The 18,337-nt window shown below is 36.3% G+C and overlaps 1 protein-coding gene across 1 annotated transcript; it reads right to left on the bottom strand.

Annotated features, from left to right (window-relative positions):
• Positions 1-105: 105 nt before the first annotated feature.
• LOC306846307 (cysteine/serine-rich nuclear protein 1-like) lies at positions 106-9,199 on the bottom strand. Its single transcript, XM_079379585.1, has 5 exons — positions 9,059-9,199; positions 6,192-6,378; positions 2,779-3,041; positions 2,404-2,700; positions 106-1,702 (listed from the first exon to the last, which is right to left on the bottom strand). The coding sequence occupies exons 1-5, from the start codon at positions 9,101-9,103 to the stop codon at positions 887-889; spliced, it is 1,608 nt and encodes a 535-aa protein (XP_079235711.1). The 5' UTR covers positions 9,104-9,199; the 3' UTR covers positions 106-886.
• Positions 9,200-18,337: the final 9,138 nt, after the last annotated feature.

Raw genomic sequence — 18,337 nt, forward strand, 5'->3', positions numbered from 1 at the left:
CATAAAAACCAGCAGGTTAGCAATGCTGAAATTCTTCAAGTCTCCTTTTCTTCCATGTAAATGAGTATTTATCACTGGTTTTGTGAAATCAATTTTATTGAGATGAGTGTTTGCACAAAGAAAAAAGCTGGACACATTTTGAAATGTCAAAACAATTCACTGAAGTAAATACAAAGCAGGCGCATCACTGAAGCAAATGTAGCCTGAATTTTTATATATTACAAGTCCTTCCTTAAATAATAATAATAAAAAAACATTTCCTTTTAAATAAAAAGGCATTCTGGCCCCTGAAATGATGAACGTGAAATATTAAAATGGCATATTGACATTTATAATATTATATATATATATATATATAAGCTATATATAGCTTACTCGTTTGAAACACTGTAACAAATACATTTACTGTGCTACACAAAAATAAAACTTTGATTCACATACATGATCATTTAAAGCAAAACAGAAATTTTAAATAAATATGAATGGGCTTTTATAAGTAAACGTTTAACAGTAAAACTTTATTTACTGCAATAGGATTAGTTTGATACCTTATTAAAAGCCAATGAAGCCTTTAGTTTATGAAGTATAAATATAAAATCTTACCTGTCCAAGACTTGGCAACAAAGATGAAATTGACATAGGCCTATTACTCATCTTGATACTTTACACTGAGTGGTTTTTAACTGTATTTACACTGTGATTGTGAATAGTTACAGACTATATTAATATCCTTAAATATAATTCTAAGGAATATCCTTAAAGTCTTAAATGATTCACCATTTTTCTCATAGTAAATTAGATTCATTCATACTATGCAATTCCAAATGAACAACGCTCATTTGTCTATAAAACATCAGTAAACAATACTGAGCTGCTCTGATCACCATTAAGAAATTCCTACAAGAGACTCCAGAAGACAGACTCCTGAGTCCTCAATTAGAGCGGGACTGGGACAGCGGGGGAACTGGAGCTGTGACATATAGTCCAGATTACTATACACTTTAAAATGATTGCGGCTTGGACCGTACTCATGGAAAGTGTCAAAAAAGACCAGGTCAGAGTCTGAGGACAGACTGAGGTCCATGTAACAGTTCATAGTGTAATCTGGAGATGCAGAAGGAGTATTAGGGATATCAAATGGGTTGTTAACACATTCCATGCTGTCCTGATTAGCATTTTCATCAAGATACTCCAATTTAGATTTACTGGTGTTGCTTTCCTTTATGGATGTGCAACCAGAAGCTTCTGTGGACAGATTATAATCTTTAATGTATGGACATCCTTCTCCATCAGAATCTGAAAAGCTGAGTATGTGAGTGTGTCCTCTGCCGTCCATGTCTAGTGTGGGTTGCTTTGAGGAAGGCCTTCCATCTGTCTCAGAGTCCAGACTCAGAGAAGAAGAGCAGGAGGTGTCAGCCATGTCACTGCTCCAGCTGTTGTCTCCCCGCCTGCAGAGCTCTGAGCTCAAGAGGAAGGAGGGAGAGTCGTTTTCTTCAGGAAATGTAATGGCTCTGTTCCTCGCCGCTGATTGTTGTTCAGTGGAGATTAGTCTGTTGTCATCGTGCAGCCTCTTTTCCAGCTCCAGCTTCATGTGTGTGTGGATATAGTGGCTCCGTACACGACTGGAGTTGAATTCGATTCGGCCTGCAGGATTCCCACAGCATTCCTTTGAACATCCACAGGGAAAGTTGGAGCGATCCATCTGTTGACACAATGTTTATCAAAAAAAAACAATCAGTACAGCTACACAGCTACTTCAGTTCTTATAATACAACTGTTGCTGCCCACAGGAAAGAAAAATCATGAGATCCATTCAATATCTCAATGAGATTAGAAGTAATTGAGGCTTCAGTTTAAGTTTTTCTCTTGAGAATATGACCCCAGTAATCTCATAAGCGATGACAAGATTTTTGCCATCGACTGAAATATTTCTCAAATACACTACCTTTAAAAAGTTCAGGGTAGGTAAGAATTTTTAAAAGAAATTAATACTTTTATTCAGCAAGGATGCATTAAATTGATCAAAAGAGGTAGTAAAGACATGTATAATTTTATAAAAGGTTTATATTTCAAATAAATGCCGTTTTTTCATTAAAGGATTCATTAAAGAATCCTGCAAAAAATGTATTACAACATATTACAATGATTTCTGAAGAATCATGTGACATTAAAATTAAAACCGTTATTTTAAACTAATAATATTTCAGAATATGACAACTTTATTTTTGATTGAAAAATGCAATCTTTGTGAGCTTAAAATTTCACTGAAAGGCTGCTAGGCAGTGCAGAATCTTTTGATCAATAATATGTCAACGATCAATATGACAACTGCACCATCAACGAATAGAAATATATAAAATATATATACATAGAAAAAAAATAACTTAATTTATTGCTAATTACTTGGCACTTGATGCCAGCTTGGCTGCAGGCACAGGTCTCTGGCTCACAGAAGCCCTGGCAGTGGCATCCACAGTCCTCCCTCCACCGCCGCAGCTCCTGCAGCTGCCTCTTCTCCTCCCGGTCGATGCGCACCACTCCTGCTGCTCTCAATAATGCACGTCTCCGCTTGGAAGAGCAGGGACGGAGGGATCCCATATCTTTCAGCTTTGCGCTACTGAGATCAGTATCCTCATCTGGGACGTCGTTCACTGTCAACCTGGCTGCTTCTGTCACTGAGAGAGTCCCACTGATGATCAGCTATAAAAAAGAAGATACTGTAAGAAGACAAGCCATGAATATTAGAATATTTTGAATATTGGAAAATAACCAACTCACCTTCTGTCTCAATGCCTCCAGCTTCTCCTCTTGGTGTTGCTCACGTAGCCTCTCCATTCGCAAGCACTGCTGCTCCTCAACGTGCTCCGCCAGGGTGAACTGCTGGCGGGCAGTGTGCCGTCTAACCATGCCCAGTGTGTAGCCACCATGACTGGGCACACTGCTGAAACCTTGACAGCGCTGGAAAAGGAACACTGTAACCAGGCCAAACCGAACACTGCCTTTGGATTGAGTATCTTTCGTCTTCTTCAGGATGGATGAAACTAAGAGCAAAGAGATCAAATTGATTAATTATCATCTCACTCCACTGACTTCCAGTGGCTTCTTGAATCAAAATGTAAGGTTTTGACACTGGCTTTCAGGACTGCCATTGCATAGAATGACCCTCTGGTTATTGCAGGACAGCAGATGTGATTTTGCATGACAATGTGGGACATGTGCATGGCAGGGATACATTTACTTCTATAAGACTATGTAAACATTGATTTACATTAGTTAGAAAGTCTTTACACTCTGAAGCTGAATGATAAAATGCTTTAAGCCATCAATAAGCTTCGTTAATTGAGACCATCTCTTTGATTGGCACTCAATTTGCCCATGTTCCCTATGGGACCTATTCAGTCACTAAATATAATAAACTAAATAACATACAAGTAGGTAAAAGCCAGTTTTATACTAAAGTACATTTCAACTAGGTTATATTCCTTTATTACACTATATAATTATAGACTACAAAACATTCACTGGATTCAGTTCATTCATCATATAATTTATTGGATGTGGCAGCTTTGAGCAGGAAGTTTTTATCTTGTATGTGTCTAGAAGCCCTGGCTGGTTTACCTATATTTAAAGGGTTAGTTTACCCAAAAAGTCTGCCATTAATTACTCACCCTCGTGTCATTCTCAAACCTTAAGACCTTCGAAGGAAGAACATCGTTAAATTAGTCCATGTGACATCAGTGGTTCAACTGTAATTTTATGAAGCTCCGATGAATACTTTTTGTGCGCTAAGAAAACAGAAAAAAAAAACTTTAACAATTCTTCTCCTCCTGGTCCCATCCTTCACCATTATTGAGAATACCATGACAAATGTGCTACGCCTTGTTTATGAGCAGAGGAATGCATGCACAATTTTGTGGTACTTTTTTTTGTGTAAAATTATAATTAACTACTGATGTCACATGGACTATTTTAACAATGTTCTTACAATGTTTCTGGGCCTGGGAATATTTCAGTTGCATTACTCTTTATGGAAGGTCAGAGAGCTCTCGGATTTCTTAATTTGTGTTCTGAAGATGAACAAAGGTCTTACAGGTTTGGAACGGCATGAGGGTGAGTAATTAATGGCATTTTTTTTTTGTGAGCTAACCCTTTAAAAAGGGATACTCCACCCCAAAATGAAAATTTTGTCAATATTCACTTACCCCATGTCGTTCCAAACCCGTAAAAGCTTTGTTCGTTCTCGGAACACAATTTAAGATATTTTGGATGAAAACCGGGAGGCTTGTGACTGTCCCATTGACTGTGTAGGAGTCATTTTAATGCAATTATGTGTTTGTCCCCATTGGGTGGCACACTGGAAATAGTATATCAGGGTATTTGGTTAATGAGACAACAGGTGTGTATGGGTAGTAGGGAAGCACACAGTTTTTGACGGGTTTGGATTGTGCTTCATCATGCCAAATTATTGGATTATGTGTTTGGACGGAGTTGAACAGTAGTATGCTGTGTCTACAAGGTATGGACTTTCGTACTCTGTGAACTTGACAAAATGACACCACAGGAAGCTAATTGGAAGAAATGTTTATTCATTGGAGCACAATAAACGACACTTTGCATTTTACTTGGGTTTGCATGGACTTTTTACACGTCAATTACTTGCTCACTCCTATTACCAATACTAGCGTCTTAGTGGAAGCCGCTACAGACTGCATAGTAAGTTACACTGTCAAGGTCCATAAAAGTATGAAAAGCATCGTCAGAATAGTCCATCTGCCATCAGTGGTTCAATCTGAATTTTATGAAGTGACGAGAATACTTTTTGTATGCAAATAAAATAAAAACGACATTTATTCAACAATTAATCTCCTTTCTGTCTCTCTCTGTGTCAGCGTAGCGCCATTTTGAAGAGCATCCGATGGACGCAAAGTGCGTACCCTGTTCTCTGTCATCAGTAACGTAAGTGAATATAGACAAAATTTTCATTTTGGGTTGGAGTACCCCTTTAACCTTTATCAGGAGTTCCCTTTTCAAATCCACTATGGTTCATTGGCAGTCATTATCAAAGAAAAACAAACTCTCACTGGTCAGTTATTTTTCCACTCTTAGAACTGTGCATATGGATTTTTAAATGCCATCTTTTTAAAATAATTTTTTATTGTGATATTGTAATTTCAGAGAAGGAAAAAAATATTACAGACATAACTGGAATGCAAGTCACTGCTTAAGTCTTGCAGAACACAGGAAAGTCACTCGCCAAAACCTTCAACCTCACTGTTCCTATCTGGTGTGGAATAAGCTGACGACCTCCACCTGAACTGAAGAGACCTTTACAACTTTCAAGAGGCAACTGATGACCCTTGCTGCAAGCACTTGAGCACTACACACCCTTAAACCAATTCACTTACACACAAAAAAATATATACTTTTTTTATCTGCATTTTCTAATCTAGTTGTCTAATAAATCTGACACTGTTTATTATGATTATTGTTGGCTTTGTGACAAATTGCATTTGTTCCTTTTTGTAAGTTGCTCTGGATAAATGCTAAATGCATAAACATATGTTTATTTTATGGTGATTGTCACTGTTTAGTTTCCACTAGAGGGCAGCTGAGTCAGCTCAGTTAAGAAGTAACCTGAACTCAACACTAGAGAGGCCTAATGAGACAGTTGTCTTGCCATTTTTCATATGCAGTACTAAAAGGAAAAAAGCTTTCTTCAAGAATGCAAAGTTTAGAAACATTTAGTGTCATCACTAAATCAATTTATGTGTGTGCTTTTTTGCAACAGCAGTTTCTCTCTCTATAAATGAGCATAATAGGCTGAGGTCAGACGTCAATATAATATAAAATATTATATTGACAATATAATCTCACAGTGCTACCTGCAAAGGTAAACACTTACACAATAGATATGCACTGTCCCGGTCAGGACGGTGTAACTGATTATAGCTTAATAAGTGTTGTGCTTACATTCAGGTTTGTGGGTTTAAAATGACTCAGGGTGACTGTGCAGAACATCTCCTGATAAACAATGTTACAACTGTCTGTTTCTCTTCTTATCTAGTGCTCTGCACAATAACACTGAGGTTAGAGAACAAGACCCCTCCTTATGTGTGTGTTTAAAAACACTGTAGGTGAGAAGTGTTGCTTTGCATGATTTGAAAAATGCACAGCTACTCTGCATGACTTACTTGGCATGTGATGGCTTGAAGAGAAACAACCAACAGGCACAAAGTCCATGCTATCACTTTGGGGGCTTTCTTCATCAGAGTCCCATTCAGAGTGTGATGAGGGGGATGAGGAGGAGTAAATGGCATCTTCGTCTGGGAAACCATATTTCCTCTTTAAACCCCCACACTGTGATGTAGCCATGGTGATCTGTCAAATTATATAGGAAAATTTAATGCATAAGATTAGATAAGTATTGGTCAATTGACAAGTAGATTTTACAGCTAATGTGTCGATGGAAAATGTTTGTGATTTTTTTTTTTTTTTTTTTTTAGTTTATGTGCCAAGTTCTTAGAAATTAATTCTGTGTATTCATGTTCGTTTCTTGAAAATTTTTTTACTTAATGATTAAAAAAAATAGCAATATATTTTAGAATAACAAGGTGTAACATATGTTACACTTTAAAAACATTTTCAGTGTTCAAATATTTGAACAAATTCAGCTTATAAATCTTTATCATTTTTTCTCTTTTAAAAAGGGGCATTTATTATTTTTAGTAAAAGATTTCAAAATATTTTGAAATACATTATTAAAATATATATTTGAATAATTTTTTATTTTTAGGTTTTTTTTTACAAATATCAAAAATGATTAATTAATATAATTAATATATCATTTGATTGCGCTACATGACATGATTAGGCAGACAGATGGTTTTCATAATTTTAATAAGCAGTGAACCTATTTTGTTTGTAATTTTTTTTTCAATAATAAAAGATTATACCAAACTACTTAAAGATAAAAATACAACTCTTGTAATAAAGTCTTTTTCTCATTAAGATATAAGGACAGTTTTATCACCCTGACATTTTTTTGTCCCCATCAAAATTAAATTAAATTCAGAAGTTAAAAACAATCTCCTCTACATACAAGATGCAAGTACTTTATATATGAATAGCGTTTTAGTGTATTTTGAATGCATTTTTGAATGAATTACTGGGTCATAAAATGAGATCACAGTCTGAAAATAGTATTTGTGGAGGTTCAGTAACCATTAGCATACAAATCCTAACCAGAAGCAACTGGACACCTCTCTCTTGGCTGGTACCAAAGATTCACATCTTCACTCTGGGCAAAAGCCTGTTTAGCAGGTTTCCCAGTAAGACAAAACTTGACTTGAACTACTAAAACATCACTAGCAGCTTTCTCAGGGAAAAGATCATTGTTATTAATCATATTATGCAAAGCGCATGCAAACACAAAAGTGTGCATTATACAAGCAATGATTAGTCTGGAGGGAATCAATGGTTCCTTCTATCTCCCTCCGTTGTCATTAACATTCCTCAGATGTTTGGAGTTCTTTAAGAACAAAATGCTAAGACATTCAGCTCAGCTTAACATCCCAAACGGGCTAAACTGCATGACCAAATTTGTAACTCGATACTTGTTTTTACTGCAGAATCCCCCAAAAGTATGATAGCAAACAGCAAGCTCTATTTCAAAGCTTATGAAAGCACAAGTACACGCTGAGTGCAAAAGAAACAAAAGTGGAAACCGTAACACAAATTGCACATTCTACTGAAGTTTTTCTGCTTGAGTGGTGTGCGCTGGAAAGAAATCACACGCTAACACATACACACAAAGAACTCTGTGTACCTCAGATGACAGAACCACACTACCTCACACCGCAGATGGAGCAATCTGCATCACAGATCACCTGGTTCTTGTTCCAAGTGCATCCAGTCAAGCCCAACCCACACAAATGGCTCATATTCCAAGAACACTGTGTGCCCCTCTGCACACTGCCTATCTCCTGGACAACCTTAACTCTCTCTCTCACCTCTTTTTACACAGGTCTGGCTTTCTTTGGACAGTGTTGTGTAAACACCTGCACTGTAATCCCAGATGCCACCATGTCAACTGTGTAAAAGGTTATTGCTTTTCACTGAAAGCCAAACACTTGGCAATGACAATTGGCCAGACTACAACTATGCAAATGAACATGCGAATGTTAGAATGTAAACAGAAGGAGGAGGTGGAGTTTGCAGACTGTGAAAGGGGAAAGCAGACAGATGTCATGGGAAAAATAGGTTATCACTTTGGTCTACAGCAGACAAAACCAACTAGACTTTTTCTCACCTGTTCTATGCAGCAAAGTGAAGACTTAAAGCATCATGTAGCCTATTTGTAAAATAGTGTGAATACAAGTAAAGTGGACAGTTTCTGACTGTTCTATTTTTATTGGTGCTGTTGGCTACAGTGTCATTCAATACAAGATGAACGCATACTGTTTATTATTGAGGGAATATATGATAGATTTTTAAGCTAAAGTGTCCCCACTTAAAAAAAAAAAAAAAAAAGTAGTAAAATCCACTCTAACTTGCCTTGGCCTTAGGTAAGCATCTTTTCCTTAAATTATTCATGAGGATCTGATTTCATGACATTACAGGTGCATCTATTTTCTGCCAAGCTCATCATTATTTTTCATATAACTGTGCACTATGTTTTTCAAACATCACACATAAACATTTTGTTTACATTCTAATAAAAGTACAAAACAGCTCCGTTTTATTTTAAGGATGACTCGTGTACCAAGTTAATAAAAACTTAAAAGTCTAAGCAGAGCGCCTGTCTAAATAGCAAAAGCTGCTTTTTCACGCACCAGCACTTTAATTCTGCAGCTGCTGAACTTCCGTAGCGGACTTTCTGGCGGTCATGCTTTATTTATTCAGACTTCTTTGCAATAAACTCTAGGTTGCACGGTAACAATAGTGATTGAACCGCTTAGCTTATTACCTGTACTACTGAGTTCGCCTTTTGGGAGCGTTTTACGTAAAATAATGTGTTGCGAGAAATCTACAAGCACCTAGAACAAAAACAAACACTCACCCAGAGGTCGTGTATCCGTGTATCATGGGTGGAAGAGACGACCATACGATGCTTGGAAAGTTATCAAGATAGCACCAACGTCCTCTTTCTTAGCTCTCGATGCACGTACAGTACAGTGAGATCAGCTGTTGTTGAGTTGTGTGTGTTAGTCAGTGGAAAACTCCCCCCACACTGCCTGACGTAAACAGTAATGTGAGGACAAAAACAGCAGTCATGACGCTCGCCTCGGCGCGTGCTGCACACAGACACGCTGGGTAAAGAACAGGCAGTCACGACGGAATTGGCAAAACAAACTTGTCAATGACTAAAACCTAACCTGACGCAAAACCATTCAGCTGCCCACCACACGAGGATGTACTGGATGTCCTTCGTTTGGTTTGCGTGAGACACCCATATCACTCACAAAGGGCCACAAGGGGGTCCTTATTCAGCAGCAGTATCAAGATGTTTCAGAAAGGGTTCTTAGACCATAAGATCATTCGGTCAAAGTCTGGTTTTGTTTTCTCTCAGTGAACCCTTTAAAATTGAGGAAGTCAGTGTTCTGTGTCACGTTCTGATAAAATGGCTTTCTGATAAAGTAGTGTGTGAGCAATTTTGAAGACAAAAGTATTCTTTTAAAAGAGTTAAATAATTTTTGTTTTATTTACAACTTGCAAAAAAATGTGCAGTGTAGACTTAAATCTTAATGTCCTGACTACAAGTATTGAACATTTCCACTGTTATTGCTCTGAGAAAAAATACAGTTTGTTTAATAAACATTGCCCAGTAGAGGGCATGTTGCCACAATGAAAAAGGTCAATAACAGCTTTTTTCAACAGAATTTAAACAGTACAAAGGAAACCCCGTAACACAGGCAATGCAAGCAAGTAACACCTCCAGGTTCTAACTGAATTGGTGTATTTAATATAAATTTTAGCCTCATTGAGAAACTCAAAGCGAGGGTTAAATAAGTGATTGATGGTTGTTAAGGTCTATGCAATTGAACATATTGCTGTAAACTTGGGATTTCACATTTCCGTTCTCTTAAACTCATCCTTTCCTTACTTTCTCTCTTTCTGCAACGTGTGAATGTGTTAGATTAGTTTATGTCTTAGGTTTATATAAATAAAATCTTATTTATATTGAAAAGAGAAGTATCTTGTGTTTTGTGCTCACACGTTAATGTCTTAATCTGCCGATCTTGTCACTCTGCTATTTAATAGAGTTTTCACTATATTTTGGATTTTAATATCCAGTGTTTGTTATACGGCTGGTTCAGTGAATCGCCGTAACAGTGAGTCTGTTCAAAATTCCCTATAAAATCATAAATAATTCCCTTTGAGCTAAATTAAGATACATATTAATATTACGTTTTTATTACGTTACACAGCTTATGCTGACAAAGAAAAGACAGGCAGTGATGGAGGTCACACAAAAGGCAGAGGAGAAAAACATAAGACTGCTGCTCCAACCACTCAGCCGATCACTAGAGAAACAATCCATGGATACCAAAGAGCCTCTCCATGGCAATGACACTGTGAAACATCCATCACAGGAGACTACTTGGGCATCATGGTTTCAGAAGCAGATGGTAACATCTTTATGCCTTCCTCTCACTCTTTCTTTCTCTCTCCTCACACACACATAACACTGACTGTATCACCTCAATGATTTCCCATCTGTTTGGTAATGAAACCACAGGGCACATATCACCCGTCAGCCCCTCCTTCTAAGCTGGTGGTAAGACAGACATACAAAAGAACCACAGACGCTTAAAAAGCAGGTTAAAACATGTCAACAACACGCTGGGGAATGAGCTCTCAAACATAACACATCCATCTGCTGAAGGGTCCAATGTTTTGTATGAAAGATATTGTGGTTATTAACTATTCTGAGAATTACCGTAAAATCTATTGAGAGAGTGACTACAAGTGGAAAATGCAATGTAGGCTAAGTTGTGTTTCAGCAAAACTTTTTTTTAGTGCATACCACAGACATTGCACAACATAAGCAAATAAATTCAAAGCATGGACCATAAACTCTGTAGTATGCAGAGTAAAAGTGGTAGAACGGAGAGGAGGTAATAGGTTAGCTCACAAACTGTACATCTGAGAATAATACACTGGACAAAAACAGAATATGATGATTTCTTCATCCAATGAGATATTCATCCAGAGCAAATGGTATTTCATATTTATATTCAAATATTTGTGTAATAGCTCTCTGGAATATTTGATTCTGATTGGTCAATTGTATCATCCAGTAGTCTGATATTTCCTAAAGACTACACGATTTTTGCCCCGATTTTCCACCGATTTTTGCATTTCAGTTTGCATAAGTTGACGCTAGTTGACAAAGGTCAGAGCCAGTCTGCAGATTTGAGTTAACAGATTTCATAGAAAATCTCGTAGTGTATGATGGTCACAGACTCTGATTTTTTTAGCTTCAGACTACCCAGACAGCAATATAGTTTTGGCCCAGATCTTCAGTCGTTTAGTATATAATGGACAGTTTTTCGTCTGTGACTATTACAAAGTTGGTAAGTGTATATGATGCCCGGTATTTTAAGATCTGTTCAGTTTTTAAATGTCGTGTAGTGTATTCCAGCCTTAATATTCACCATCGTCCATGGCAACACACTATAACAGTCACAAAATTGGAGCTACTTTTTCATGTTTCTCATATTAGTAGCAGTGTAATAAGCTGGATAATGTACTGTCAACTGGCTATTACCGCAAAATAAATTGTGCTCAATAATAAATGATTTATTTTGTTTTGGGTTTTTGTTTTCAGTTGACTGTATAATCCCTGAAATTAATCTGCATTTTTTGTGTGATTTATTTAGCAATTTATCCTGTGATAATACACAAATATTTAGCATCAATAACACGCTATTTATTTAGCGAAAATAGTTAGTTGACTGTACACTGACTGTAAAAAATAACTAAATAGCATATTATTGAGCATCAACTAGCCAGCGTTGTACATCATAAAGGAGATTTACAAATATTATTTTGTCTTCTAAAAAACCCTTATCATTAAAGTTATCATCGCTGCAATGATTTATATACTCATTCATATATTTCATAACCATCTGTCACAAATTAATTTTTTCTAAATTGTGTTTAAACTGTGTCAACATAATGCTGATTGTTTTTTCAGCACACAAGTGAGTCTCAGTTTATCCCCCTTGACTGAGGCAATCGGCTGTTGTGTAATAGTTAACGTACATTTCCCCCTCGCTCTCAGGTTGCTGCCACTAGCACTTGTGGCCCACTTTCTGTCAAGAAGTGGCCTACATACAAGGAGATTCTGACAAACTTTACAAAGCTGTCGGCACAAAAACCTCTGGCCTAATTTCTCACCCTTCACTGAATTCAGTTGCATCGACTCCGCTGATCTCTGCTGTCATGGTGGGAGTCTATGAGAAGTGCAGTAGAGTGCTTCTGGACTTCACAACGCTAATTCAGCATGCAATACTGAGTTGCACATAATCATAGCTTTTATTTGTTTATGACTCGAGGCAATGGAGAGTTAAAGACCTCTAATCAAATGACTGATAAATACAAGTAGGATCTAGATGCAGATTTAAATGCGAAATGCAAATCTGAGATGCAAATCTAATGGCAGCTCCTTTGTGTTTGGGCATTTCAACAGCAACAGCTATGGTTATGTAGTTGTGTTTGTATATCCATCTGAATAGACAGGCTGAACTCTTCAAGACTTTTGCTTGTGTTGCCATGACAATTCAGTGCACCAGGTGCATCCTACTCAATCTGCAGCTCTACATGGTAAGAAAAGGGCATGGAAAGCAGCTTTAAATGGTCTTATGTTTTTAAACTATCATGGCATTTTCTCTTGTTTAAATAAACTAGGAATTTGCAGTATGTTATGCCAGTGCATGCTAACAAAAATTGCCAAAAGTCTTGAGTATAGTCTTGAAACGTATCCCTTTCTTGTGTCAGTGCTCACTTGCATTAACTACTGTGGAAAATTAAAAGTTGAATCTCTCCTCACACACACACACAGAGACACACACTTCTGATTCTCCTGGGTTTAACCTGTTCCTAAGTTTAGCTATCTATATAAAGTTTGCAGTAGTGCTACACATTGGTTTGGAAGTACAGTACACCTCTCTCACTTCATTCACTGAGATCAATTCCCAGAAGTCTTAGAGTTGCAGACAATGTGTAATCCAAGACCAACAGCAAAAAAAAAAAAAAAAAAAACTTTGCCGTTTTCAAATGCTAGAGAGTGTAATGACAGTCATACGTTAAAAAGCTATGCCCTTCATTTCTTTAGAAAACATTGTTTTTCCTGTCTTTAGTTATTAATAATTATTGTGTTGTAATAGTGAGTCATAAAAGCACCAGAAAGAGAGATGACCAATAACGCCATTAGCGGTTTCATTGTTATCTTCCCCCACATCTTTGACTGTATAAATGTGACAAATTAACACATTCATCCTCTTAGGTTGCTTTGACGTCACTATGGGAACAAAGGCGAGGGCAGAATGATGACGCGTAGCCTACATAAAAGAATGACAGCGAAATATGAGGATTTGAGCGAAGTGAAATATCATTATGAAAATTGTCAAGTAAAAATAGGCCTGAATATGCACAAAAAGAATGTGTAACAATTATAAAATAGTAAAATAAGAAGCACTGTTTTTCCTCAAAGCACTTGCTAAAAGCACAGTAGATTTATTCACACATCAAGTTTAACAGTCATGAATACATTGTAGGTTTATCCAAACTTTTTCTTAGAACTTGATAGCCATGGTCAGCCTTGATAGCTAGATAGATAGACAGATAGATATTCTTTATTTTCTATATAATCTTAATATCATTTTTGTTAAGCAACAATAACGTTCTTAACCTAAACAACAGGTTGAGAATGTTGTTTAAAGAACTGTCGACACATGTAAGAGCTAAGTGTATGTAAACATATACAATGACGTCGTGTAACTATAATTAAGTGATAAAACAAACATCTTAATTACAAATTTGAGGGAACGAGATCGCCATCTAGTGGTGAATAAACGACATTGAATATTGGGTTCCCTGTTTACTAGCATATGGCTGAGAGTAATAGAGACGTTGTGAAGAAATCAGAAATACTTCTGTAGGAATATACATGAAGAGAGACCGCTTGTAAGTCTTGAACTGTTGGCTATTCTGTACATGTATTTGAACGGCATGACTAGAGGGCTATTATATCTAATGGAAAACTGCACTGGATTGAAATTCTGTTTTTGCACAAAAGAGGTTGTCTGTAGTCAAATTCTGTTGTATTATTCTGTTTCTGGAGTTTAGGATCTCAAAGTCCCCAGATCAGCATACACATCAGAGCAGATCACTCTTCAGTGCATGACCTGGAAGGTGCTGAACAATGTTAGGCATTCATTCGTTCATTCAGTGTCTATGAATAGCAAGATGTCCAGAGCACTCATGACCTCAGTAAGTGCATATCAACCTTTACATTCCTCAAGTGTTTTGTCTAGACTAACATCTAGCAGACGAGCATAACTTCAAACCCTCTTGTTGATGAGAAAATGAGTTTAAATTTGAATATCAGTAGGCATGCAAGGAAGCAGTCATCATACTATAATAATTTTTCATGAATGCTCTACTGAATTGTAAACACAATTATCAGTACTGTAAATGCAATTTATAAAGACCCGTTTTACCCTTTACTCAACCCTCATGTCGGATTGGGTGAGAAACAAACAAGTGATCACACAGTTTTCTGGACACCTGAGGTCAGGCTGTAAATGAGGGACTTTGTCCTGTGGCTGTGTGACAGGAGTGTCTTGTGAGTGATGCTCCAGTTCACACTGCACAGCGTAACAGAAGGAAATGAGGAGCGCAAGACTTATCGCTTAAGGTAACTCTCTAGCTAGAGATGAATTGATGTGATATTTTGTCAGTTCGTTTTTTTTTGGGGTACTTAAAGTCATATATAGGCTCATACATAGGCAAATTACTCAAATTTAGGCTAATGAACATTTAGTCATGCTAAATGAACTGCAGTAACTGTGCAGTGTATTGATTCTGATTGATGTTTTCTGATATTTCATCTATTCACTTTCATTTTATTCCTGTGTGCATGATTATTTAAAAGATCTCAATTTTTTTGCTAGTTGTGCATATTTTGTTAAAACTGCACAATACAGCAAAACTTTCAATGTGTAATTCAACAAAGCATATGAATGATAATCATTAACTGAATCAGATGAGAGAAGGACTGACAAGCAGGTGGATCATGTGACCAAAGGCATTTAAACAGTGTTTTACTGGTGCTGTGTTAGAATGGATTAATAATTATTTTCAAAATTTTTGATATATTTTAAAATATTTTGCCATTTGTTTTTTGTTTTATTGTTTTATTTATCTGCCACAAGTGTTTGAATTAAATTAGGAAGTAAATGTAACATTAATAAGAATATGGTGTTTTTATTTGGCTTCATCCTGTAACCTATGTTGTAACCTTTAAAAAATGATTTAAAAAAATATAAGGCTATTAAACAAAAACATGATGTATTTTTATGGAAAAATTATTAGTCCACTGAATTATTAGAAATATAAAATACACCTGAGGTGGCAATGTGACCACAACACAAAGAGTAAAATATCAAACTTCATTATTTCAATCATTATTCGGTTACTTGATTATTTAATTCAACCATGTGATAGATAAATAGAACTATAATAAAGAAAAACAAATCTAAAAAAAAGAAGAAAATACAAACAAAATGCATAACAAAAACTTGAAATAATTATATTATGTGTATGTGTGTGTGTGTGTGTGTGTGTGTGTGTGTGTGTGTGTGTGTGTGTGTGTGTGTGTGTGTGTGTGTGTGTGTGTAAATATATATGGGGTAGAATCTTATACATTAAGTAAGGAATAATTGACGACGGGCTGTTGAATTATTAAATAATGCTATATTAAATGCTTTGTCAGTGTCATTGTGGGTTTTGGTTCTTTTGCCGTTGTAGGCTGTAAGGACCTTTGAAATACTGAAATTGTTTGGCTGAAGTGATATGGACATGTAATGCGGTCAAGACCTGCCTGGAACTACTTTAGCCATGCATTTCCTTGAAAATAACTGCACACCTTAGAACGTTCATCAGCCAATCAGATTCAAGCATTCAACAGCCCTGTAGTATAAGTTAAAATAACTATTTTGTGTTTGATTCACTGACTGATGTATTTTCTCCACTAAGATGAGCTTGAGAAGAAGTCAATCCCTTAAGAGCCTCTCTGGAGGTCATAGTTCATGGTCTACATCAGAGGTGCTGTTTTGGGACAGAAGGACACCTGTTTCTCAGCTTGTTGAAAGGTAAATATGCTGACTACCATATTCTGTGTACCATATTTCACCTGTTCCTTGAAGTTTATGGCCTAAACCTGGCTGTTTTCGTTAGGTATGAAAGCTGTGTGGATCTCACAGATGTTGACAGAGAAGAGGCCTGTTCTAAGGTATAAGCACTTTGATTGATTGTATAACAAGTGGAATAGCAATACTCTCAATCAATTGCGGCATACATAGATGTCTGTATCCCACAGTCATCTGGCCTGAGAAGATCAAACCATGAAGAGAGTAAAGTTGAAAATCTCTGGAGGAGGTTTGAGTCCCTCAGTGGGAAAAATAACACTTTGTCCAGAAGTATTTCAATGGACATGCTGCCCCTACCAGACCTGGTGGGCCCTAACGCTCAGAGGGTCCTGTTTGAGTCAAAGAAGTACACCAGCAGCCCTCGGCTCAACGTCACACCGCAGACCAAAAGTAGCTCAGTAAGTCACAGTACCTCACAGTGGAGGGAGGCACCGACGGGGTGGGAGAAAGTCTATTCTGGTGCTACTACTGTCACCAATGCCAAAAAGGACAAGGCTCATCAGGTGTGTGTAACAGTCACGTCATGTTTTATTTCTGTTTGTGTTTGTGCAACATGGACAGTCATGACTCAAGAAAGGAGCATGCATGCTCTTCTCCTAATGTAATCACTAAATTATGTGTTCAGCCCTGGATTATTATTGTTAACTATAACTAAAATTAAAATCGATTAAAAACATTTTTGTTAATGAGTATGTTTGGACATAAATCAAAATTTTTTATAAAACTGTACTAAAATTTGAAACAAAATCATGCTAAACATAAATTAAAAATAACAAAAAATGAAGCAGAAAATATGAAAATAAAAGCTATTTCAAAATTTCAATTAAAATATTCTATAAAAATACTAAAATGACACTGTTTTCATTCAATAGGAGCTGACACATTTTACAACTAAATAAGATACAAAAATATGCTAATGTTCTGATAATATTACTTATATTTTTAGTAATAATATCATTATTATCATAAATCATTAATAGTGTTGACAAACTATCCTAAGAACCTGAGATGAGCAAGAAATAAATAATATATGAAAATTGTCAAACAGGATTTGGATGTTTTTAATTTAAAAAAAGAAAAAACAATAAATCAATAATACCTTAATATAATATTATCTATATTTTATCTTGAAAACCGATTGTTAACCTATCCTAAAATAGGATAAAACAATCAATAATACTACTTTAATATTAGTACCACTATTATTATAATGCATATGAATATAATTAATATTAATAATATAATAATATTAATATAATTCTTTTTTTTTAATCATTTTAAATATATCTAAAAAAATATATTTTTGATTACCTTGACAGAAGGAAAAAACCTTCAATGAGACAATGAGAAGGAGGACAATCAGTGGAGTTCCAGGATATGTCACTCGATCCTCCACTGGACTGAATGGTAAGTTGATTAACACATTATAAAAACACCTAATTATTTGTACAACTAGTGTAAATGAGTGAGCATATTTGCATATTTATTTCATTCTTCTTAACTCAGCTGTGATGTTAGTCAGTAACTGTGAGGTCAAAGGTCATGTGAACTTTATGCCCTATGTGAGACAAACCCTTGGCACCTAAAGTCTTCCTACACAAGCATGCGGGGCCAACTGAAGTTCTTGTAGAGAAGGAATCTGCCGGCTGTGTCTGTGTTAAAAATATTCCTCAGATAATCCTAACAGAATAGTTTCGATTTACCGTCACATACACAAAATCCTGTCTGTAAATAGTGAGTCATATTTCACAGGTTTTCAATGAAGGCTGAGAGCAGGACTGAGTGTGAGGATACATTAGTATGTGCACAATGCATTCAGGAGACATAAAATACTGCATAGAGTGACAGTTATGAGACAGACCTCATCCACTGACCTTACATTCATCACACTTGAGTAGCAC

The sequence above is a fragment of the Barbus barbus genome, assembly GCF_936440315.1.
Source record: "Barbus barbus genome assembly, chromosome: 26".
In the NCBI taxonomy this organism is placed as follows: domain Eukaryota; kingdom Metazoa; phylum Chordata; class Actinopteri; order Cypriniformes; family Cyprinidae; genus Barbus; species Barbus barbus.